At 38.9% G+C, this 22,400-nt stretch overlaps 1 protein-coding gene across 2 annotated transcripts in view; it reads right to left on the bottom strand.

The window, feature by feature from the left end:
• LOC115605405 (V-type proton ATPase subunit S1-like) overlaps positions 1-22,400 on the bottom strand; it is a 52,167-nt gene that overhangs the window by 14,719 nt on the left and 15,048 nt on the right. For both annotated transcript variants that reach the window (XM_030479749.1, XM_030479748.1), the window contains exon 6: positions 17,391-17,476. In XM_030479749.1, coding sequence (XP_030335609.1) covers positions 17,391-17,476 — 86 coding nt within the window. The remainder of the gene's footprint in view (positions 1-17,390; positions 17,477-22,400) is intronic.

The raw sequence follows: 22,400 nt of genomic DNA, 5'->3' as shown, positions 1-22,400 counted from the left end.
GAGGATCTGTGACACACCCCAATGTGGGACCCACTGGAGACCTGAAGACAGCAGTCGCTCCTTCCCACTGACCTGCAGTGGGAAGCTGAGTGCTCCCCAGTACATCCCTGGCTCTATGTCTTAGGCACATTTTCTTACTCTTTTGTTGCTGCACAAACATGAGCTTACTGAATTAAAATCATTCTCTCCATGACATATATTTCATGCTAAACTATAAATGACAAGATGTTTCCTCGAGAAATGCATTATATTTACATTGAATTCTTGTAAATCATATTAGATTATTTAGGAAAAATCCACTGTGCCAGTGTTGTCAATCGTTAAACAGTATTTTATTCTGCTGTTCAGTGCCCCCTTTGCCTTTACCTAATTTGAACCATGGGATGTTTGAGTCACTGTCTTGTTCCTCTGGATTGATCAATGACATTTTTTGATCTCAGATATGCAATGAACAATCACAAGACCTGATTAAATAAGGTACAGAAAAGAAAGGTTGCCATTGACAGTGTCCTAGACCAGAACTGTAATTACCAATAGAACCTGCAGGAGAAGTAGGCTGGACAAAATCCTTCCCTTTTGTCTGTGCTGCAAACGTCCTGATTCAGAATAATCTCTGTTGGAAAGAAAGATGATCTGGCAACATTCTGATGCACCAACACACTGATCTTTTTCAAAGCAAACAGACCTTACATCCAAAATTATTCATTTGTTTTGTTGTTGCTGCTGGGGTTTTGTTGGCTGTTCCAAAACAGAATGGCTAGAGACAAGAAAAAAGATTTAGGGCCATTTTATATATTTGTTTGTAATATTTTATATTACAAGCAAGTATAAATCAAATGATTGCAAACACATATGAGAAAAAATACAAAATATTGGGAAAATAAAATTTTCATTGGCTGAAATGATGCATGGTAATGAACCATAGAAACAGGCTACATTTCGTACCAGTTTCAATGTGGATTTTTGGGTATCAGTTCAACATATGGTTATGCCTTCTTTTTCAGTCTTGGCTTTTTTCATTGCGACGTTTAGGTGTGCACATAAAGGATAAGAAAACTGTCCTGGTGGCGCATGTTGCTCCTTTTCAATTCTAACAGTATGGATTTATGACCACATCCTCTCTGTGGAGTTATTGTAGCAGCTAAGGGAAGAGGCAGGTCTTTCTGTACTTTCAATGAGGGAGGTGAGAAGGAAGAAGGGTCCACTCCCCTTCTGTTTTTAGGTTGTATCTTAGCCTAGTCCCTGCCTCCATACTGTACTGTGTACTGCAGCAGTGCATTCTCTGTATACATGCTATTTAGATGGCAAATGGTAATTTTTCTAAATTTAGTCACAACACAATTAAACCAGTTGTTGGTATCACAAAACTGCATAAAAATCTTAGCTTCTATTAAAAAAAAAAAAAAAGTGCAGTATAAGAACCAGATATTGCTTAATAGCAATAATAAATGCAGAAAAGAGCCTGAAAACATAGGGATGCAGGTGTGAACAAAAGCTCAAAATACTTTGTGAAAGGGAAGGTCAAAGAATCCTTTTGGATCACTTACGATGGCCTGAATCATGAGGTGCAGCTAACATCCCAGGAGGGGAAAGCAGGCACTGCAACTGCACCACAGCACCCCAAAGACAAATAACTGCTATCTGAACTAGATTTTGGGTTTGGTAGCTTGGATCCCATGAATGTGTATAATTATCAGAAGGGAAATTGTAAAGAAGAGGGAGCCAGGCTATTTTCAGTGGTGCCCAGTGACAGGGCCAGAGGCAATGAGCAGAAACTGAAATACAGGACATTCTGCCCGAACATCAGGAAACACTTTCTCTATTGCGAGGGTGACTGAGCACTGGCACAGGCTGCACAAAGAAGTTATGGAGTCGCCATTCTCAGAGATGTTCAAAATCCAACTGGATATGGTACTGGGCAACTTTTTCTAGTAGGCCCTGCTTAAGCAGGGAAGCTGGACTGGATGATCTCCAGAGGTCAGTTCCAACCTCAATTATTCCGTGATTCTGTGTGATTCTGTCTTAAATAATTTTACAGGTCTAGACCTTGGCATGACCTGAGTAGGATGCAGGATGAGGAAGGCTTCTTCAGATTCTTGGATTTCAAAAAGACACAGAAGTCCAGACATGTTAGGGTGTGGTTTCCTGCCTACTAAGTGAACTACTCATATTTTACCTGCTACTTTTTCCAAGTCCTATTGTTTGAATTAACATATCAGTACAAAATATGAACCATGAGATAATGTCTATCACCTACAAAGATATGAAATTAGGCATAGTACTGAAAAAACCCACTGGTTTGGAGCAGCACAACATTCTGAGCAAGTTCAAATGCAAGCTTTGAAGCAGCAACTACAGTTTTTGTGCTCTGTCGCAAAGGATCTTCCATACTGCCAGCTAATTTTGACTTTCACTCCTTATAACTAAAACTGACAGACACAAAATTTCTGCTCTGCTTCAACTGAACCCAGAGGATGTTTAAACTACATTTTCCACTAGAAATGTTTGTAGGGTGGAATGTTTGTGACCTAGTGTCCTGGGTTCAGCTATAGCAGTCATTTTTCTCCTTCTTAGTAGCTGGTGCAGTGCTGTGTTTTTTAACTTTCAGCCTGGGAACAACGCTGATAACACCGATGTTTTTAGTTGTTGCTAAGTAATGTTTATTCCAACCAAGGACTTTCTCAGTCTCATACTTTGCCAGGGAGGAGGGGAAGCCGAGAGGAAGCAGAGACAGGACACTTGACCCAAACTAGCCAAAGGGGTATTCCATACCACAGCACGTCATGCCCAGTATATAAACCGGGGGGAGTTACCCGGAAGGCCCAGATCACTGCTCGGGTCGGGCTCGATATCGGTCGGCGGGTGGTGAGCAATTGTATCCTCTCCCCTTGTTATTTCACTAATCATTATTATCATTGGTGGTAGCAGTAGTGGTTTTGTGTTATACCTTAGTTGCGGGACTGCCCTTATCTCAACCCGTGGGAGTTACATTCTTCCGATTCTCCTCCCCATCCCTCCGGGAGCGGGGGGAGGAAGGGGGGGAGTGAGCGAGCAGCTGTGTGGTTCCGAGTTACCGCCTGGGCTCAAACCACGACACCTAGTTATATCAGAATCCCCCTAACATTTCTAATGGAGATGCCTAGTTTATCAGGAATTACCAGAAGCTCATGTGAATACACCATTCTTTCTTATTCACCTATCTCATTCTAGACAGTACATTATCACAACTTCTGGGTAGCTTTTCAAATTTGAAATTTCTGTTCATACTAAATCACCTGAAATTTTATAACTTGCATATAATACAATAAAAAAAAAATATCTAAAGACTGCACAAATCCCAAGTAATTGCACTTGCAGGTGTTTTCAGAACCAGAATTCAATTTCTGAAATTGTTCTTCCTTTTCATATAAAATCTCTTCAATGCAAATGTCAATGTAAACTTACATTAAAGCTTTCAAGGGAAACAAAGCTGGTAAAAATATGCATTGAGTAGATTCAGGAAAATTTAGAAACCTCATTTAGAAAAATCTATTTCTGTACTTATGTAGAAGCTGCAGTAAGCTCTTGGATTGTGAGAGCCAAGCCCTTACATTTTTTACTCAGACATATTTTCTCTCAACATTAATGATTTGTTTCCTAAGTAGAAACTTTCAACTGACCAGAATCCCCACTCTATGCAGAAAAAGCAAGCAGGTATGTAGTGTACTTCTCTTCAGTGAAATACAACATAGAAAATTTGTTCTAAGTTATAACCAAAAAGACAAACATGCTTTAAAATAAAATAATCAAAATCTATGGCTAACTGAACTGTGACAATACTTGGCGTAAGTATGGACCTGGATACGTGTATTGCTCACATACGTATAGGCATTCACACATACACACATATACAGAAAGAGTCGAGTGGAAATACACTCAGAAGTGGAGAATTTCTCATAGATCTCATTCTTTTCCCTACTGACTGCATGATCCACATGTAGATCCAGATGGAGAATGCAGAACTGAGGGCATTTACAAGAGGACCTAGAGAAGGAGCTTAAAGTAGTCACACTTAAAAGCACACAGAAAAAAAACTGTTTTCAAAGCAGGATTAAGTTTGCATTGCTGAAACTGGAATAAACTCCTCACCAAAAATCAGAAACTAAACTTCCAAAAATGGAAGTTTATTTAACACTTAGCACTATATTTTCTCCTTTGCTCTTCCACTTCAGCAGCTGGCAGGGAATCATTAGGCCACTGCTTGCTATCACACTGAAGTGAACTCTATGCTTCAGTATAATACTGTCACTCTCACTCTAGTGCAGGCACGTTTCGCTGTGGAGCAGGGAATGGCGGCATACAGTGGGTGTTCCTGAGCCTGGGAAACCCCAGGGGAGTGCTGAGATCCTCCGGGAGTGTGGGGAATGTGAAGCTCAAGCGCAGCCTTGGCTGCAGTGACCATGAAATGGTGAAACTGGATGATCTTTTTTGCATGTTTGTAAAGTAACTGTAAACCTAACCAAGATATCAGAGTAAATATCAGTAGCATGACATTTTGCCCAGAGGAATCCTCCACCTCTCTTTCTCTTCTTTACTGTCTTTATATGAATATTAAAAATATAAGTCTCACTGTGAGAGTTAATTATCTCACTGTAAAAGATAATGTTTTCATAATCGATTGTACTGTTATGACTTGTGGAGAGTACCCAAGTAATATTCTGATAAAGCAGGGGGAAAAGAATACACAGGAATGAGGTACATTATATCAATAGCAATCAATTTTTAATAATGATTACTGTCATTTTAGTGCCCTGCAGGATATGCAACCAAGCTTACTGGCCCACATTATCATCTGATTGTTCCCCTGACCAACCATGCATACTTTTACCAGCAAACCAATGGCTCAGGACTGTGACACTCAGTTCCCACCTGGTGTTTTGCACCTCCCAGGGATTTTCACAAAAGTCAGGCTGGGACATGAATATTAAAGTCAAAATATAAGTCTCACTGTAAGAGTTAATCATCCCTTTAATGTAGAAATGTAAAAATCACTGTAAAATATAATGTTTTTATAATTGATAAGATGTTATGACTTGTGGAGAATACCCAAGTCATGACCAAGCATTTCTAGATCTTCTGTTAGAAAGGAACAAAAAAACTGCAATATTTATTACACTGTTCCGTTCAGTGGCCTGCGTAGACACAATCTGCTGGGTCAGCTCACATGTTTACGGCTGGATGTGTTTCTTCACAGGCCTGTCCTTTCGTAGCACTGGGCTGTATAAAAGATCTCTTGACTGTCATTCATAGAGAATGTGACTACCCTGCGCAACTGAATATGGTGCAGAGATGAGTGAGTTAACAGGGACCATGCAAGCGACAGAACCCACAGCAGAGGAACGTATTGTGATGCACCACTTGTGATTGAAAGGCCTTAAAATGAGGCAAGAAATTTTTGCATGTATGGGACACATAAGTACATCTATAAATGCCACAGTAGCCTAAATTTTCTGAAGAAAATTATATTTCCTGTTATTTCATGCTCCAGATTTTAACAGATTTTTATACCAAACTTTTTCAGCTTACTTAAGGAAGGGCAGGGATTGGCCTATAAAAAGATCTTGATTTTATAAAATAAACCAGAATATGTATAAGCTGGAGTAGCAGTGGAAGGAGCTGCTACACTTAATTCTCCACCTTAAATTTCACTGTTTCGAGCAATTCTGCCATGAAGATAAAAGAAGCTACAGATTTTACATCATTTTTAGACTGCTAAGGGGAATACCCACTCCAACTGGTTGTTTTCCCCACTTTCTTATGTCCATATGTGGAATCCAAGTTGCCATGGGAGATGTGAAAAAGGATGAGGAGCCTCTGCTGCAATAAGAGGACACGGATATGTAGTGAGGGTTGGACTGAGGTTAGATCAGGGTTTGGTGGGTTACCTAATTGAAAATTGCAGACAGGGGCTAAAATGTGTTACTCACAGTGCTGGGAGAGTTGCTAACACTGTTTGTCCCAGATGTAGGCTACTCATAGGGAAATGAAAAATCTGCAGATCCATAAAAGTCTCCCTCTCTCCACTTAATATTTTGATCCTGTAGCACTTCAGAAGACTGATCTGAAAAATGGAGCCTCTCTACCTTTTCTTTCCTAACTTGAAGAGGTGTGGACAGGGCGATCTTATGACATGTTACACTTCAAATTTTTACTGATACTTCAAAGAAATATATTTTTGACTTGAAGAAGTTGCACATCATTCTTACATGTCCTCAAGTCTGTCTGTAATACTTTAAATACAAGTATGTTTTTCAGATGGTCAGATTCTCCATGTAAAAATACTGTGATCAATGTGACAACATTCTTTGCTTTCGGCATCTCCATCTGTGTGTGACAACTCTTTTGGAGAAAACAGAGAAAGCCAGAACTTGGACTGCAGGAACTTGTGAGGGGAGCCTGGCTCTGTCTTTCTAGTTTTGCTGAATCAAAAGGCAAAGGCCAATAATTCAGGCAACCTGGATCTCTTTGACAGGGAAGTTAAAACAAGGGGGTTTTGGTTTGTTTTGGTTTGTTGGGGTGGGTTTTTTTCACCCACAGGAAATCAATAAAAAGATTCTTAACTTCTATTTTGCTTTCTTACACTCAGTATCCACTTAATTTTTCTGACAGTAGTGTATATACGCTAGACGGTATATATATAAATGAAACCCACATCACAAAGCTTAGACAAAGCTAATCTTAGAATTAACATCCATGCTTTCTAAAAGGAAATCACCATGCCTTATTTTTTCTTGATAAACCCTATTTCCTCTTCCAAGTTTGTCTCAAAATAGACATATTTCCACCAAAGCCTCGTTGACCCTTCCAGTTAACACATCTCAGCCAATGCCATCAATCTCAGTTTCATAATTTCCTCCATCTCCTACCAGGATCTAGCCCATCAGCTAAAACAAAATGAGACCAAAGCCTGCAACCGTTGCCAGCAGTTAGGTGTAACTGCCACCTCAGTGGCTGATAGTTAGTGACCCCTGTCATGATGCTTTGAAACTTTGGAAAACTGAATTTTATAAGGTGAGGGGTATTAGAAAACAAATACCAACTTCCGTCCAGCACTCCTGTGGGATTGCTTTAGCAGCAATAGATGCCTATTGCTGTTCCTACCCCATAGCTAAGCTTCAATGCCAGCTAATAGCAACCCTGGCCAGGGTTTTGATTCAACCCCAAGAAGTTGCTCATGCTGGCAGTTCAGATCCTGAGAAAAACTGTGAGCAGTAGCAAGGAATATTGTTAGGGAAGTCACGTACTGAAGAGGAGGAAGCAGTTCTCAACAGTGAGGAGGCAAAGTGGGATCCAATACTCACCTTGCAATAGTTCTGCTCTATGTAAGGCAAGAAACCCTCCTTATTCTGTTTGAGGATCTTGCAAGTGATTTGGCTGAAAGCCCCAGAGGCAGAGATATCTAACTGTTAGACTACTCGGGGTTTAACTTTCATACTGTAGTGCACTAATATGTAGAATGGTATTTTTTATGATTCATTAAATATCTGTGAAGTCACTCAATCACTTGTGCTGAAACAGAAATCCCATCACAGAAGAACAGCTGCAATCTTTCAATAAAATTGTAAACATTGAGGTTGTAGTAAAATAGAAAAGGACAGAACAAGAACAAAATATGCCATGTAATATCAAATTTGGTGTCAAGAACCACTTTACGTACAGCTTTTACAGCAATGCTTCCATTAACAAATTAAATAAGAGGTCCATGGCATTCTGTCAGGAAAATTATGAGTATCTTGACTTTTTTTTTTTTGCCTACCAGTGACACTAAGGACATATGTCATACAATAACCCAAAAACAGATTCCCATGCGAGGTTGGAGTGAGCTGGTAAGGCCACATGGATCAGTACAGTTCTATGACACTAGGTTGGATCCCAGAAGAAACAAAGATTTGTCAACTTCACACTGGGCAAATTTGCCTCCTCTCTTACAGCATCCCCAGCTAACAGTGCAGGGGTCCACTGGTGAGTCCTACCATTGCCTATGGGTCTGCTGCAGTGTGACTGATGCTAACACAGGTGACTGCACAGGGGTCTAACTGTACAGGGCTATTTCCTCAGAAGATATTAGCACCAAAAGCTCCTGTCATCAGTCGATTTTCTAATTAGACAGCTTTCTAAAAAGAAATACATTAGGTGACTGACATCTGATCCAATTTAAAGCTGTCAGCTACAAGGTATGGGGTAATATAGTTCTCAGAAAGAAATAAGATCTGTATTTCAATAGAAAAACACTGCCGTAACAGTCTGACAAAATTTTATTAACACCCTGGACTAGTTCTTAGCTTTCTTTGCTAAAGCTCTAATGTGCAAACTTTGCGAATAGAGGCTTGCATGCAATTTCAGGTTCACAGATTTTTATGTAAAAGCCTGTAGGATTTAGCAAAAGTAACTTTTAGATCATTTCACTAGAACTATCCATTGCTAAAGCAAGAATATATTTCTCTGTTAAACTCATAAATATGCTTGGAAAAAAAATATGCTTGGGAAGAAATAAATAAATAAATACATATGCTTGAAAAAAAGAATTATCATCCTCTACCCTAATTTTAGAGGCATGTATGGTGTACTTACGAGTTTAATGGCTGCATATACACAATGGCTATGTATGAATAATGATGGCCCCTCTTTTCAGCTTCAAATGGCAGAAAATCATTAGCTGATGGCTTTGAACAGAGTCTAATACTTCAGGGATAACAGGCAGGGTAAGAGTTAGAAAGCAGAGAAAAACATAACCACTACATGTGAAATATAGCAGATCTAGAACTGTCAAATATCTTCCTACCGCAAAACACTGAATTTTTAAAATTGAAACATTCTGTGGCACTACTTCATGTAGTGGCACAGAATGAATGAATTCTTATCAAATGTGAAAAGAAAGATAGAATATGGCATGCCACTTGAAACTAAACTCAAATAATCCAGGTTTCTTCTCACTAGTTTTATCTGTGTTACAGATTGGATGCACTAAAACTTCTGGGTTTTTTATTCTGCCACCAGATCACACGCACTTCCCAGGATCAGGGATCTGCATTTTACCAATTACTGGCAAATTTTTATGCCATGTTTTGGTAAAATGTGCCTTTGTTCCTCTAACAGCTACCTCTTTAGCACAGACAACAGAGGCTGCACAGAAATGTAATGGTGCAGGGTATAAATGCTTTTGCCAGCACACAGGGCATCCCTGTGGTTACACCAGCTGGTTCTTTTACCAGATTTATTCATTTAATTTCCTACAAAGGGAAGAAACACAAGAAGTACTGCAGGTAGATGTTTAGGGCAAGGCTGCTCTGACCCCAGGCAGGAGCCACCTAGCTGCACAGCACCGAGCTGCTGGCTCTTCAGGCCTAGGAACATGCTGGGAGGAGACACACTGCGATCCTCTGGGTGGATGGGATCATTCCCCATTTCTAACCCTTCACTGCCCCAAACGAGGAATGCATATCTGTCTCCGAAAAAGATCATGCCCATGGGCTTTGGTGTTTGGAGAAAGTGCTGAAGTACAAGTCTCTGTGTTCGCCAGTACCAACAAATGGAGAAGGGATTCAGAATTCCCTGATGCAACTTGCAGATCCTTAATCACAAGGAGAGGAACTTGAGAATCTAACCTGTTTCACTGCACTGAAAGTAGGGAAAATTGCACCATGCTTGGAGTGCTACCTACCCGATTTCCAGCTGACACAGCCACTTTTTGTTTGCCAGCAGAACAATGGTTTACATGCAGCAGACATTTGTTTGATGTGGCAACTATTTTCATTTTCAAAAGTGGTACTTCTACAACCTATAGGTGAGCATGATGAGGAAAGTCTGCAAGCTTCCTTTAGTAGAGCTTTGTTTAGTCTGTTGGCTGCCTTTTCTGGCTCATAGCCTTTAGTTAAATAAGTTACATATTACCTTCCACATTCCTGTCCCAGAAAAAATGCTATGTCAATATCCCAACCTTCCACTGCCAAGACACAAGACCAGATAAACTGTGAGACCAAAGGTCCACCTAGCTCACTGCCAGTGCTACTGGTAGTAACTGGCAGCTAAAAATAAGAAAAGGGTAAATACAAATAATACTTGTCCCAGGATACCCTCCACGATTTCTGTGATGTTTGGGTTAGAATCCTTCAGAGCTGAAGGTTGCATTTAAATGAACACGTGTAATAGGACCTTACTTCAATTCTTCCTTCCTATCTTTCTTGCATCAGTTCACCAAATCACTGAAATCTATGTACTTTCATCACCCTAAAATAGTTTGTTTCTTTAAAGGAATTTGGTGCTCCTGCATTCCTGCACCCTGATCTGTGCGTGGAGATAATCATGATTACTGGCCAGAGACAGTATAATTATGTGTAATTATTTCCTGTTTAGTCCATCCATGTAATTGGTGTTTTTATTTATTATTTGCCTCTTGAATTGTCACATTTTCTAGCTAAAATATTTTAATCTCCTGGCTCTACTGTATCCCTTTGGAAATGGGTGGTCAGAATCACACACACTATTCCACTGACAGACTTGCACTGATGAAGGGCATAGTGAACTAATTGACGCTTGCTGCTTTACCCTTTTTCTTTCCAACATGCGTGGTGACACTGCTCGCTATTCATCCCACGGCTGACTGCCGGGATGTTCCAAGAGATCTACCCACATTCACACTGTAATCCCTCTTCTGAGAAATAGCAGCCACTCACCACAGTGTAATATGCATATTTAAGGTTTTCCTTATGTGTGTTACTTTCCTTCACGCTGGATTTCATCTGTCATTTTATCACCCAGTAAGGCAGTGCTGTGAGTAGTTTCTCCAACTTGTCAGTGCATCAGAAAACTTTGGCACTTTTGGATTTCAGCCCCCTTTTCATACTAACAACATCTCTGTTGAACAGCACAGGCATCACCATCAATCCCCACAGAATTCCACTGGAAATTACTGCCCACTGTAAACAACGATCCTTTATTTTTATCCTTTATTTTCTACCTTTAATTTTTTTATTTTTGTGCTAAAATTATTTCACTTTTTTACCTTTTTTACTATAGTAACATGATCACTTTTACCTACATATTTTATATGTCTCAGAGAACACCAAATCATATTATGTTTTCTTCATACATCCACATATTCACTACTTTAGTTTCAACCGTTCTCTTCAGTACAGAAGGCAGGTTTCCTGGTTGTATTTCTCCAGAGATATGGATCCTCTTTTCAAACTCCATGTCACACTTGACACTTCCTGCTCCTCTGGGATTAAGACTGAAATAATTTGTATTTTTTTATATATAGATATGTATTATGTAAACCATAATTTATAAGTTGTACATTAGAAAACATGATGATAGTTTGGCATTTTCTTATTTTAATTAAAATTTAGGTGAAAATTATCTGACCTTGGTGATACGATACTATTCATTTTATTGATTTATTCTGAAATCTCTTCTACTACCACTTCAGCAGCAGCAAATGTTTTTGAGGCTTGATGATTTCTGAAAAAGTCTTTAAAGTGAGAACTTCTCTACGTTCCACCACTGAGATGATAAACGCAAACTCGTTTGACTTCGTGTTGTCACTCATTTTTCTGACTTCCTTTATTTTGTTAGATCAAATGCTCTCTGAAAGAATTCTTGTCTAATGTGTTTTTATTAATAGCTTTTATGTGTTTTGCAAATTATTCTTTTTAATGTCTTTAAGTCTGCCGTATGATTTTGCACTAAAATTGCAAGAATTTATATTCCTTTTAATTTTCTGTACAGATACACAACTTTCCTTTTGAAGTGTGGCTTTATTACTTTTAATAGCCTCACCTCTTTCACTCTGTTGTTTAATTCTGCCACAGTTTGGGATGTTTCCATGTGGGGAGGAGGGTGAGAGGAAAGAAGCTGTCTTTGAAAAATGCTTTCTGACATATAGTTTGAGCTTTTAATATGTTGTGTTTAAACAGTTTGCATTCCATCTACAAACACTGCCAGTCAACATAATTAGTAGAGCCTACCAGGCAGTTCACCGAATCACAGGTACATGGATCATTTCTACTAGGCTAAAGTCTTATTACTTGGCTGCTATGTTCAGCCTCAGTCTTCAAAGACTCTGATCCTAGAATAGGACTCTAGAATTCCCAGAACACTTGCCTTTTTCTCCTTGAATCCAAATTTTCTTTAAAATACAACAGCAGTCCTTTTCAGACGTGTTCTGTCACCCTGATAAATCTTTTACCTTGGCATTTTCCTTCCAGAAAGTTTTCAGCATGCCTACCAACATGCCGTATCAGTATGCTTCCTTACAATTACACATTTCATTTATTCTACGCTATTTTAGCCCTATGCCTTAACTGTGTTCTGAATTATTATGTTTATGACCTCTGCTTATATATGACTGTATTTTTAAGAGATTTCATTGCCATTTTTATACCTGCATTTTATCAATTTCTGTTTGATAACAGAAATTATTTTTTTTTCCTAAGACAGAATACATCCTCACCTCTGTCCTTCTCCGCCATCCCTCTCCCACCCCAGTTTTCCTGGCCCTTAGTATCAAATGCAAAATAAATACAACTTTTGAATTTGGAGTATCTGGAATACCTGTACAGGCTTCATTATGCCTTAAAAAGTGAGTCAGCAACTGAAGATAAAAAAAAATGTTCTGATCAGATAAGAACAACAGTTCAGTTCCACGCTGCCCTTCATTTCCCAGTGAAGTCAATAAGCATATATATATCAATAAATATAAAAATAAAATGAAAGCTAAAGTTGCAGAAATGTTTAAAGTGAATCTTAATGCCCTAGTGTAAAGTCTGGGGTTACAGGTAAAACACTAATTTTCAGTAATTTATTTCCCTGAATTCCTCACTACCACACAGAATGAATCATACACAATTGCTAACAAGCATTTCTCACATCCTTAGCACACAATTTCCAAGCTAATTTGACTAAACGTTTGTTCATTTTTTCTTACTCTAGAGTGACAACTAACTGGCTTCAACCAGCCTTAAGCAGTCCTTTTCTAATTATTTAAAAAGACCGTCTTTTCTAACTTTTAGTAAAAAATCCACCTAAGTGCATATTCTTCGTCTACAAGTTAATTTTTTATTATAATGGAATTCTTTAAGTGGGGAGAGGACTAAAGGACGAAGAATTCCTTTGGTTTCTTCTTTTAGGTTGGAAGCACTGATGCTTTATTATACTAAGTCAAACTGTAATTTCTCCTTCAAATGTAAAAAGTACAAGAGTAAATGGATAAGGAAATTCCTATATTCTAGGATACATGAGGATATTAACCTTACAACCCCAACTCCTGCAAATGGCATTATAAGCATTAGTCAACAAGAGAGGAGCTGGATCTCAGTGGAAGATGCAGCACTGCAAAATGTAGAAGGCGAAAACTAAGAAAATACAACCACAATCACTTGTCAAAGAAGATAAAAACTTTTCATACTCTTTTCAGCTGAGTTTCACATAAATAGCACCTTCAAGATACCTTCAAGAGACACTTTTTAAGGGTCAAATGCAGTCACTTGTGCTGTAGATGCCCATGGTACTTATGGCTGAATAAAGTTCCTGTAACTCTCATTGCCTAGCTCAGAGTGGGATCAAAGATTCAACACACTTAAATGCCAGCCAGAGCAGACAGTTTGTCAGATGAAGCAGTCCAAAGCCCACAGTAGCTGAAGCTGCCTGAAGGTGTGGAGGCAGTAGCGAAGGTTTAAACAGCACTTCAGTAATGAAGGTTTAAACTTCACTTCACTTCAGCACTTCGCAATGCATCTGCACAAAGTGTAGTCAGCAAAAAGATTATCAGCTGGGAAGCAGCCATAAATCTCCTTTTGGCAATATGTGGTTCCTCAGCATTCGATCTAACTGGGAAGAGATAACAACTATAAAGCTGTCTTGCAGAAGTTTCAGAAGCAAACGTGTAAAAATATTACATGGACTAGTGTTTCATCTCATCCCACAGCAGTCCCCTACAAAACAGATCAGAAGGCTCATACCCTTAAAAGCCTTTGATTGTAAAAAGAACCCTGGTTGATGACTTCACATGTAGACATTTACACTTCACTTGCCCAGAGGTGGTACAAATCACCCTCCCAGTGCCAGTGCAACTCAACCAGACCTTGAAGGCTAAGCATTTTAGAACAAGAGCTGCAAGATGAGGCAGTTGCCTTGTTGGAGGAAAGCAGATCCTTTATAACATGATGGGATACCTAGAGGAACCATCAACTGGTTAGTGAAACCATTTCATTTGGTCACCAAAAAGCCTGTGTTTCAGGATCTTAATTCTGTCTTCCAGCTTCAAATGCTGAAACTGGAACAGAACAAGCACCAGCCTGAATAAATCTCTGTCATGCATTCGGGTAATTAACTCATAACTGTGATAGCCCAAAGGGATCTATGGCTGCACTACCTAAACTAAACAGCTCTTTCTCATCAGGTCCTAAAAAAGATTCAATCATATGGGAGTTTTCTTTCCTGTCTCATAAATTTACTTTCTGTGAAGCCACTACCAGTCTGGAATCTTTTCCAATATATCTCACATTTATTTTTCTCTGCTTGAGGCAATGGAAGAATGAGTGAATATAAAAAGACAATGCTACAAAGCCATTAACTGCCCAACAGCAAGGAGGTAGTGTTATCAGGAGAGAAGTATCTCATAGCCCCAGTTGTTGGCAGCTTCATTGCATACAATTCATTTATCTGATCAGAAGGAGCTGTCCATTCTTTTTTTTGTCATGCTTAAAACTCATTTCCTTCACCATGAGAAAAAGCCAACTTAGTAAGTGCAAATCTTTCACACTGAATAATTGCTATCGATTTTTAAATGTACTAAGTAATCATAGAATCATAGAATGTTTGGGTTGGAAGGGACCTTAAAGATTATTGGGTTCCATATCCCCTGCCATGGGTAGGGACACTTTCCACTAGACCAGGTTGCTGGCCTTGAACACTTCCAGGGATGGGGAAGCCACAAATTCTCTGGGCAACCAAGTTGGAATTGGAAAGGCTGAGCCCCTCCTGCATCCCTGTTCCAGGGTCTCACCACCCTCATAGTGAAGAATTTTTTCTAATAATAATATCTAATCTAAATCTCCCTTCTGTCAGTTTAAAGCCATCCTCCCTTGTCCCAGCACTACATGCCATTGCAAAAAGTCCTTCTCCAGATTTCTTGTAGGCTCCCTTTAGGACTGGGAGACTGCTTTAAGGTCTCCCCAGAGTCTCCTCCAGGTTGAATAACCCCAGCTCTCTCAGCTTGTCTTCACAGGAGAGACATTCCAGCCCTCTGATCATCTTTCCCATATGATCAAAGTATTTTATTTCTCATATATAGTGATCTCGGTTATCATTGGGGAGTAACCTTGTAACTTCTAGATCATGGTATATAGTCTTTATAGTTTAAACAAAAGGAGTTAGTCCTTTATCTTAAGGTTATGGAACAGTTCACATCTTCCACAATTCAAGTACAACCAAAGATATGCAATACATACTAAGAAGAGGTTACATGCAAACGTACAGACCAATGAACCCTCAAAGGTACTTTTTGTTTTGCCTTTTCTAGCTCTGTACAGAAGCTGATAACCTTGAATGCACAGAAATAACTTAAAGTTATTGGGGGGTGAGGAAATATGCTTCAAATGGGTTTATATGGCATTGAATTTACAAAATTAAGAAAAGTTTTAATTGCCTTTTTTTTTTAAATGCAGAACATCTTAAAATACATTGCTTTAATTATTTAAAAGTGCTCCAATTGCTCAAACTAAGTCACTTTAATTTAGAAAGCCTGTTGAAATATGCATAGATGTAAAATTCAACAAACTTTTAAAACTGCTCAGAAAATTCCTTCTCATAACACCAATTCTTTCATTAATTAAAAATATTTTTCATTCAAATTGTTCTAAATGCAATTTTCAGCTAAGTGTGCCTTTGATTTCAAAGAGTAAAGATCCACAATAACTAAATAATTTTTATTTTTACTTTGGATCTCTACTAAAAAAAATTACAAAAAAGGCAGATCAAAACTCCTGGACTCATCTTCTCCCCTTTACCACAAGAACATACAGCATGGAGAATGTCAATGTAACCTTGCTTCCTCATGCTTTGTATTCTAAGTCTGGTCTTCAAAACCCAGTCTCCGAAAATTAATTTCACAGGGTGCATTACTGAAGAAAGTTCCTGGGTTTCTTCAGTAGAATTAGCCTTTTTCCTAGAGTCTGAACATCTTGTTGGTCAGCCAGAGGTTCAGGACCCTCCCTCCCTGCAGAGACCCAGATTATTTCTAATCGAACACAGAACACCTTTGGGGGGTTCATCCACTTTTGGCTTAAAGAACATTTATGAAGTGCAGTCAAGTTGCCTCTTATTCTTCTTTTGGATAAGCTAAAGGGACTTTACCACCGCACCCATTTAAAACAGGTTTTCTAGGTTTTGTTGTTGTTTTAAGAACAGATGTGAGTTTTTCATAGTGTTCCCTCTTGAAAACCCTCCAGCTTCTCAAGATCCTGTCTGCAGTGCTCACACTAGATCTAAATAATCCCAGTAATGGCTTTCCTGTTGCCTAAACCAAGGAAATTATACCTTCTGTATTCTCAAATGACTTACTTTATCTTGAGTTTGAATTAAAATTCTAATTAAACTAAGCATCACATCAGGAGCTCATATGTGTTACCACTGGAACAGGTATGTTTCATTCAAAGTTGCTGATGCACACAGCCCACCCTTCATATACCTTTCTTTTTAGTGGGAACTATATTCTGTTTTCTTGAAGGCATGACTAACTTCCATTTAATCACATTAAAATTAAAATGTGAATATTTCTTGAGTACAACCTGCATGTCATACAAGCCAGATAACTCTGCATAAATGACTATTCTGCAATGCTACTTACTGCTAACATAATATGATGTGATCTATAAATGATGTTCTGACTATGAATAAGGGTGAAAACTTTATTTACAGTTGTAAGTACCAAGTATTGACTAATAGGAATGAAAAAGTTAATTTAAAAATTTACACCTTAGTAGCCTTTGGTTAACTAACAACACTCTGTCTTTACTGACCAGCCACACAAGGGTGCTCGATAAGGTTTCATAAAGAACTTACAATAAAACCTTTAGAGTTGAATGGAAAAAAAAAGTATCTAAAATTACAGTCCTTAAAAAATAATAATAAGTCCTAAAGACAATTGCAGATTTATGGTCTCCTAGAACAGTAAAACTTCAATAGTTCTGTAATACAGCTACCATACATGAAAATTCATTTCTGATCAAAGCCTCATATAATACAGATTGCTTGTTTGTGTAATCTTGAAAATCATCTACAGCATCCCTCTCTAAACATTAAGTTGTTAGTTGCCAAAAATCTGACAGTTCTAGGCACTGAAGATTACTCACCCTTGAAGGTCTCACTGCAGTATAAATTACTGAAAAATTAATCCCTCGTTCCAGTAGATCCATGGTCAATCTTCCAATTATTTTGTCTATAAATAGAAATACATATAATTTAACAAACTCTGTAAGCTGAGAAAGCTGAAATTGTACAGTAGCCGGAGAACTAATGAGTTAGATGTTTAAACTTATTTAGTTTGTTTAAGCAATTTAGGTGCTCATACCATTTATATGTCACTAGATACAAATGGGGTAAGACATGTTCAGTGTCTTGAAAAATGCACAATTTCAGTGAGACAATACAAACAATTAAATTACAACAGTTCAGAAAAAAGGGTGATTTTGAAACTGAAAATTAAATGTCATAGAAACAATACCTGAAAGGTTGAACTTTGGGCAATTAAAAGCAAGAGCAGAAGATATCACCTAAGAGATGAGAGCAGGATGCATATACTGTCAGTAAAGATGAGTTAATAAATAAATAATAAAGCTTAAGCAGTATTATTCTGTGATTTACAAAGTACACAGAACCAATCACTGAGAAACAATACCCCCAATGTAGTGCTTAGTTTGGGACATAATATGCATAATATTGGCAGCAATATTCCTTTTTGCTTCAGTGGATTTAAAGCCTGATTCTGTACCCTCAACAGGATATGGAAAATTTTGTTCTTGACTACATTTGGGGCCAAAGGAGAAATATGGTGGGATATTTCTGAAAAAGGAAGGAAAAGTCAAGTAAGGAAGAGAGGACCTTGCAAAAAGCTTCCAAAGCACCTCTACAGAAGATCCTCCTTTAGTTCTGAAACCACAGGCAGTTGTGACAAATACTTACACCTGACAAATGTTTTCAAGCTGTGTGCAGAAATATTAACATCTGCTTATGATAAGGATCATAATAGCGGTGAATCAAGAACCAATATTAGTGTTGTTATTGTGACTGATAGAGAAATAAGCATGCAGACTCACATTTACTGTTTCACTGCCTTCCCACTTCTCATCCATGTGCCAGCGTGGTGAATGGATATTTTACAGCCTAGACATACAGGCTTCTCAGATTCCAAGGTTATACTTTACAGAAATTGTATTTCATTTTCATGTACTGGAAGTAGAGCTTATATTATTATCCTTTTTAGCCTCTTCTATTTATAGCAATTATGGTCTGCTGGATGAGTAAAATGTTTAGCGTTTGTAAAAGTGCAAGCATTGGTTTTTCTGCAGGGTTTTAATCAAACTGATTTCCTCCTATCAGTCAAGAATTGTAGCTACGTAAATCTTCCTTCTAAAAAATTACTGCTAATAGGATGTACTCTAAGAAATGGACTTACTCAGAAAAACAACTGCTTATGTGCTACTAGTGTAATTGTATTGGATGTGGAGGCATTACATAATGTAGAATTTGCATTCTACATGCACAGAATGCAACCGTGCATTCTGTGGAAATTGTCACCAGCCTCAGCTAAAATTTGCAGTAGAAAAAATAATACATAGGAAAATGCATGGATTGTCTCTGGGTTTTCTTCCGTTAAAGCAACCGATTGCTTTCTGAGATAACATTATGTGCATTTCATTTTAGTAAGGAGCTACGTGTAACTATAGTTACCAGTAACATCTATAACTCTTGCCTTTGGGAAAATTCTAGAGGCAATTACTTCATTCAGAGAAGCTGCTGTGAACACCCTCATGACAACGGAGTTGATATAGATCTTTGTTTGCCTTTGTTTGCCAAAATTCTACCTTGCTTCTGAAGTATCTGCAAATTTTCCAAGGAAAAGGGCCCAGATTGTCCACCATGTTTTAAAGCACCTGAATTACATGATTAGCCATCCCAGGCTCTTTATTCGATGGAACAAGAGGCATCTCCAGATAGTGATATTGATGTTAGAGTGACTTTAGAGTGGTTCTACTGAAGTGTATTTTTTCTTTTAGATAGCATGGATCAAGAAAACACTGCATACATCTATGAACGTAAAACAGTTTGTCTAGGATAACACCTTCCAGTTAGCAAAACTGCCTGCATTTATGCCCTGATGGAAGGAGTAAACCTCTCTAACTCATTGAAGACACATCCCTTGAATTTCACTAGGGAGTGTGGTATTAGTGCTATTGTTAATTTCTAATCTACTTTAATTTCTTTGTGTGATTTTACACATGGATGGAAGGGATGGAAGAAATTAACCGAGAAAAAGTGTTCTGGAGGAAGAAAGGTGAAAAGAAGAGTACAAACCATGAACAGGAGAGAAAGAACAGAAAAGAATGAGATGAGAGAGAAGAGAAAGAGTGAAAAGCACTGAGAATCACAGTGGGAAAAGAATACATGCAATAGCAATTAAAGCACTTCATCTTAAGCAGTTGGAGTCATAGGCAGCTTTTCCACTGATTTTGAAGTATGCTGGATCCAGCAGGTAAGACTGACATGACAGAATGTAACCTTCTCCTAGGCAAAGAAACATTTAGGAAAACTGACAAAACCCAAGTAACTACGTCAAACACTACCTCATGCAAAAGAAAAAAGAAGAAGAAATACTGAAAAGAAGCATAAAAAACACAGCAAGTCTAATCCCTTGAAACTTGAGCAGATTTGGATTCTGAATTCCAGTTTGGATTTTGTAATGAGCCTCATTTTAATATGTTAAAACCTCTTCTTACTCCAGCTTCTAGATATTTCAGAGCAGTACATTTCTCTTGGGAAGAATCTAAGCCCATTTGTTCCGTCTTACAGAGCTTCCTGTCTGCCGTGAGTAAAACAGCAGGAGAGATTTCTCTGACATTTCATTACATCAGATTTTAAAACCCTCTACAGCAGAAAGGAAAGAAGTTGCTGTGACAAGCATAAGAGGTTTTGTGAACTTCCAGGCAGCCTACTACAGGTCTGCAGTGTTCTTCTACGGATTTACTGTTGATACCAGAAAAAACCCCCAACTACACTCAGTATTTATAGGTTAACAATTCTCTCGTCACAGAATCATAGAATCACAGAATAGTTTGGGTTTGAAGGGACCTTCACAGGTCATCTAGTCCACCCCCCCCCCGAAATAAGCAGGGACATCTTCAACTAAATCAGGTTGCTCAGAAACACACCCAGCCTGGCCTTGTATGTCTCCAGAGGTGGCGCATCCACCCTCTCTCTGGGCAACCTGCTCCAGTGTTTTACCACCCTCATCGCAAAAAATTTCTTCCTCATGCCCAGTCTGAATCTCCCCTCTTTTAGTTTAAAACCAGCACCCCTCATCCTATCACAACAGGCCGTGCTAAAAAGTCTCTCCCCACCTCTTAGAGGCCCCTTTTAAGAACTGAAAGGGTGCAATAAGGTCTCCCCAGAGTCTTCTCTTCTCCAGGCTGAAGAACCCCAACTCTCTCAGCCTTTCCTCATAGGAGAGGTGTTCCATCCCTCCCATCATTTTAGTGGCCCTCCTCCAGACCCTCTCCAACAGGCTCATGTCTTTCCTGTACTGAGGACTCCAGAGCTGGATGCAGGACTCCTGGTGGGGTCTCATGAGAGCAGAGTAGAGGGGCAGAATCACCTCCCTTGACCTGTTGGCCATGCTCCTTTGGATGCAGCCCAAGATATGATTGTCCTTCTGGGCTGCAACTGCACACTATTGGTTCATGTCCAATCTTTCATCCTCCAGTACCCCCAAGTCCTTCTCTTCAGGGGTACTCTCAATCCCTTAATCCTCCCTCTATTGATACTGAGATATTGCCTCAACCCAGGTACAGGACCTGGCACTTGGCCTTGTTGAACCTCATGAGGTTTGCAGGTATGTGAGAAATAGTATTTTTTGTTGCTTACCCAGGTAGGATCTAGGAGCAGTGCCTCTGCAACAAACAGTAATAATTCTCAACCTTGTAAGCAGTTTTGACCTTGAAGGGTCTCCTGACAGCAGTATTCAGCAAATGACCGTGGTTGTACCTAAACACCTAGAGCTGCTGGAGCCCAAACTGCATGACTTGGAAGACTGACTGGGACACTTATCTACTACTTTTGGAACGACTCTCTCTCAACTCTCTCTCATCTGCTGCACAGACTTTCAATGTTTTAAGGAACTGTGGCTCAGTAAATTTCATTTGAATTAAAACTTCCTGCTGATGTTATTTCCACTTTTTATTCAGCAGTGCATTGAGTGGCCACTTTGGCAAATTAATCAGAAAGTGAGGCTTCAGCCCACACTCCCACTTTTCTAGAGCACTGCTGACATGCAGAATACTAAGTGCAGATTTTGCACTTGGCCATACAAAGTGGCACATCTTCCCCCAGCTACACACCTTTTTCCTCATAACAGCTAAATGACACTAACCAGAAAACTGGTATATCCATCATCCCACAGGTCTCCCATTAACTTTGCTGTACAAAACAAAGAGGCCTGAGGCAGGGTTTGGGAAACTTATTCTTGAGTTCATGCAGCTGATGAAATAAATGTCCCATAAAGAAAAAGCTAATATTTAGGCAAGGCCATCATTAAGCTAAGGCTTTTCGTATTTAATATGCTTGGGGATAAGAAAACAGAACTAAACAACTCCTTTGCAAATCAAGGCTGTAAATCCAGCTGCTTGAGTACAAAAAACCACACTCTGGAGTAGTGCAAAAACAAAGAGAAAAGGACACACCGCTGATTTCCGTACTAAGGTATTTTCCTCTGATTTTCAAATTTACACCCCCAGCTTTAGGCAGAAACAGTCACAGGCACTAAGGACACTGTTTAATTATTAGCTCACTACACTATGCTACGCTAGACTATACTATGCTACGCTACGCTACACTACATTACACTACATTACACTACACTATACTACACGACATGTTCCTGAAAACACCACTACAGTGATTTCCAGACTTTCTAACTTGATCTCTAATCTAAAGTAGTAACTGAAAGCCCTGCAAAAAAAAAAAAAACACAAAAAAACACTCAGATGCCTCTCAGTGCCTTTTGGGTGTATGGCACCTCTTTTTTATTCAGATGGTTGGCAAGAGAAGTCTTGTTATACTGTTATATTGAGAGATTGAACTTTAACAAG

This window comes from Strigops habroptila, chromosome 3 (genome assembly GCF_004027225.2).
Source record: "Strigops habroptila isolate Jane chromosome 3, bStrHab1.2.pri, whole genome shotgun sequence".
Lineage (NCBI taxonomy): Eukaryota > Metazoa > Chordata > Aves > Psittaciformes > Psittacidae > Strigops > Strigops habroptila.
The sequence above is the reverse complement of the archived record's forward strand: the minus strand, read 5'-3'. Positions and strand labels throughout refer to the sequence as shown.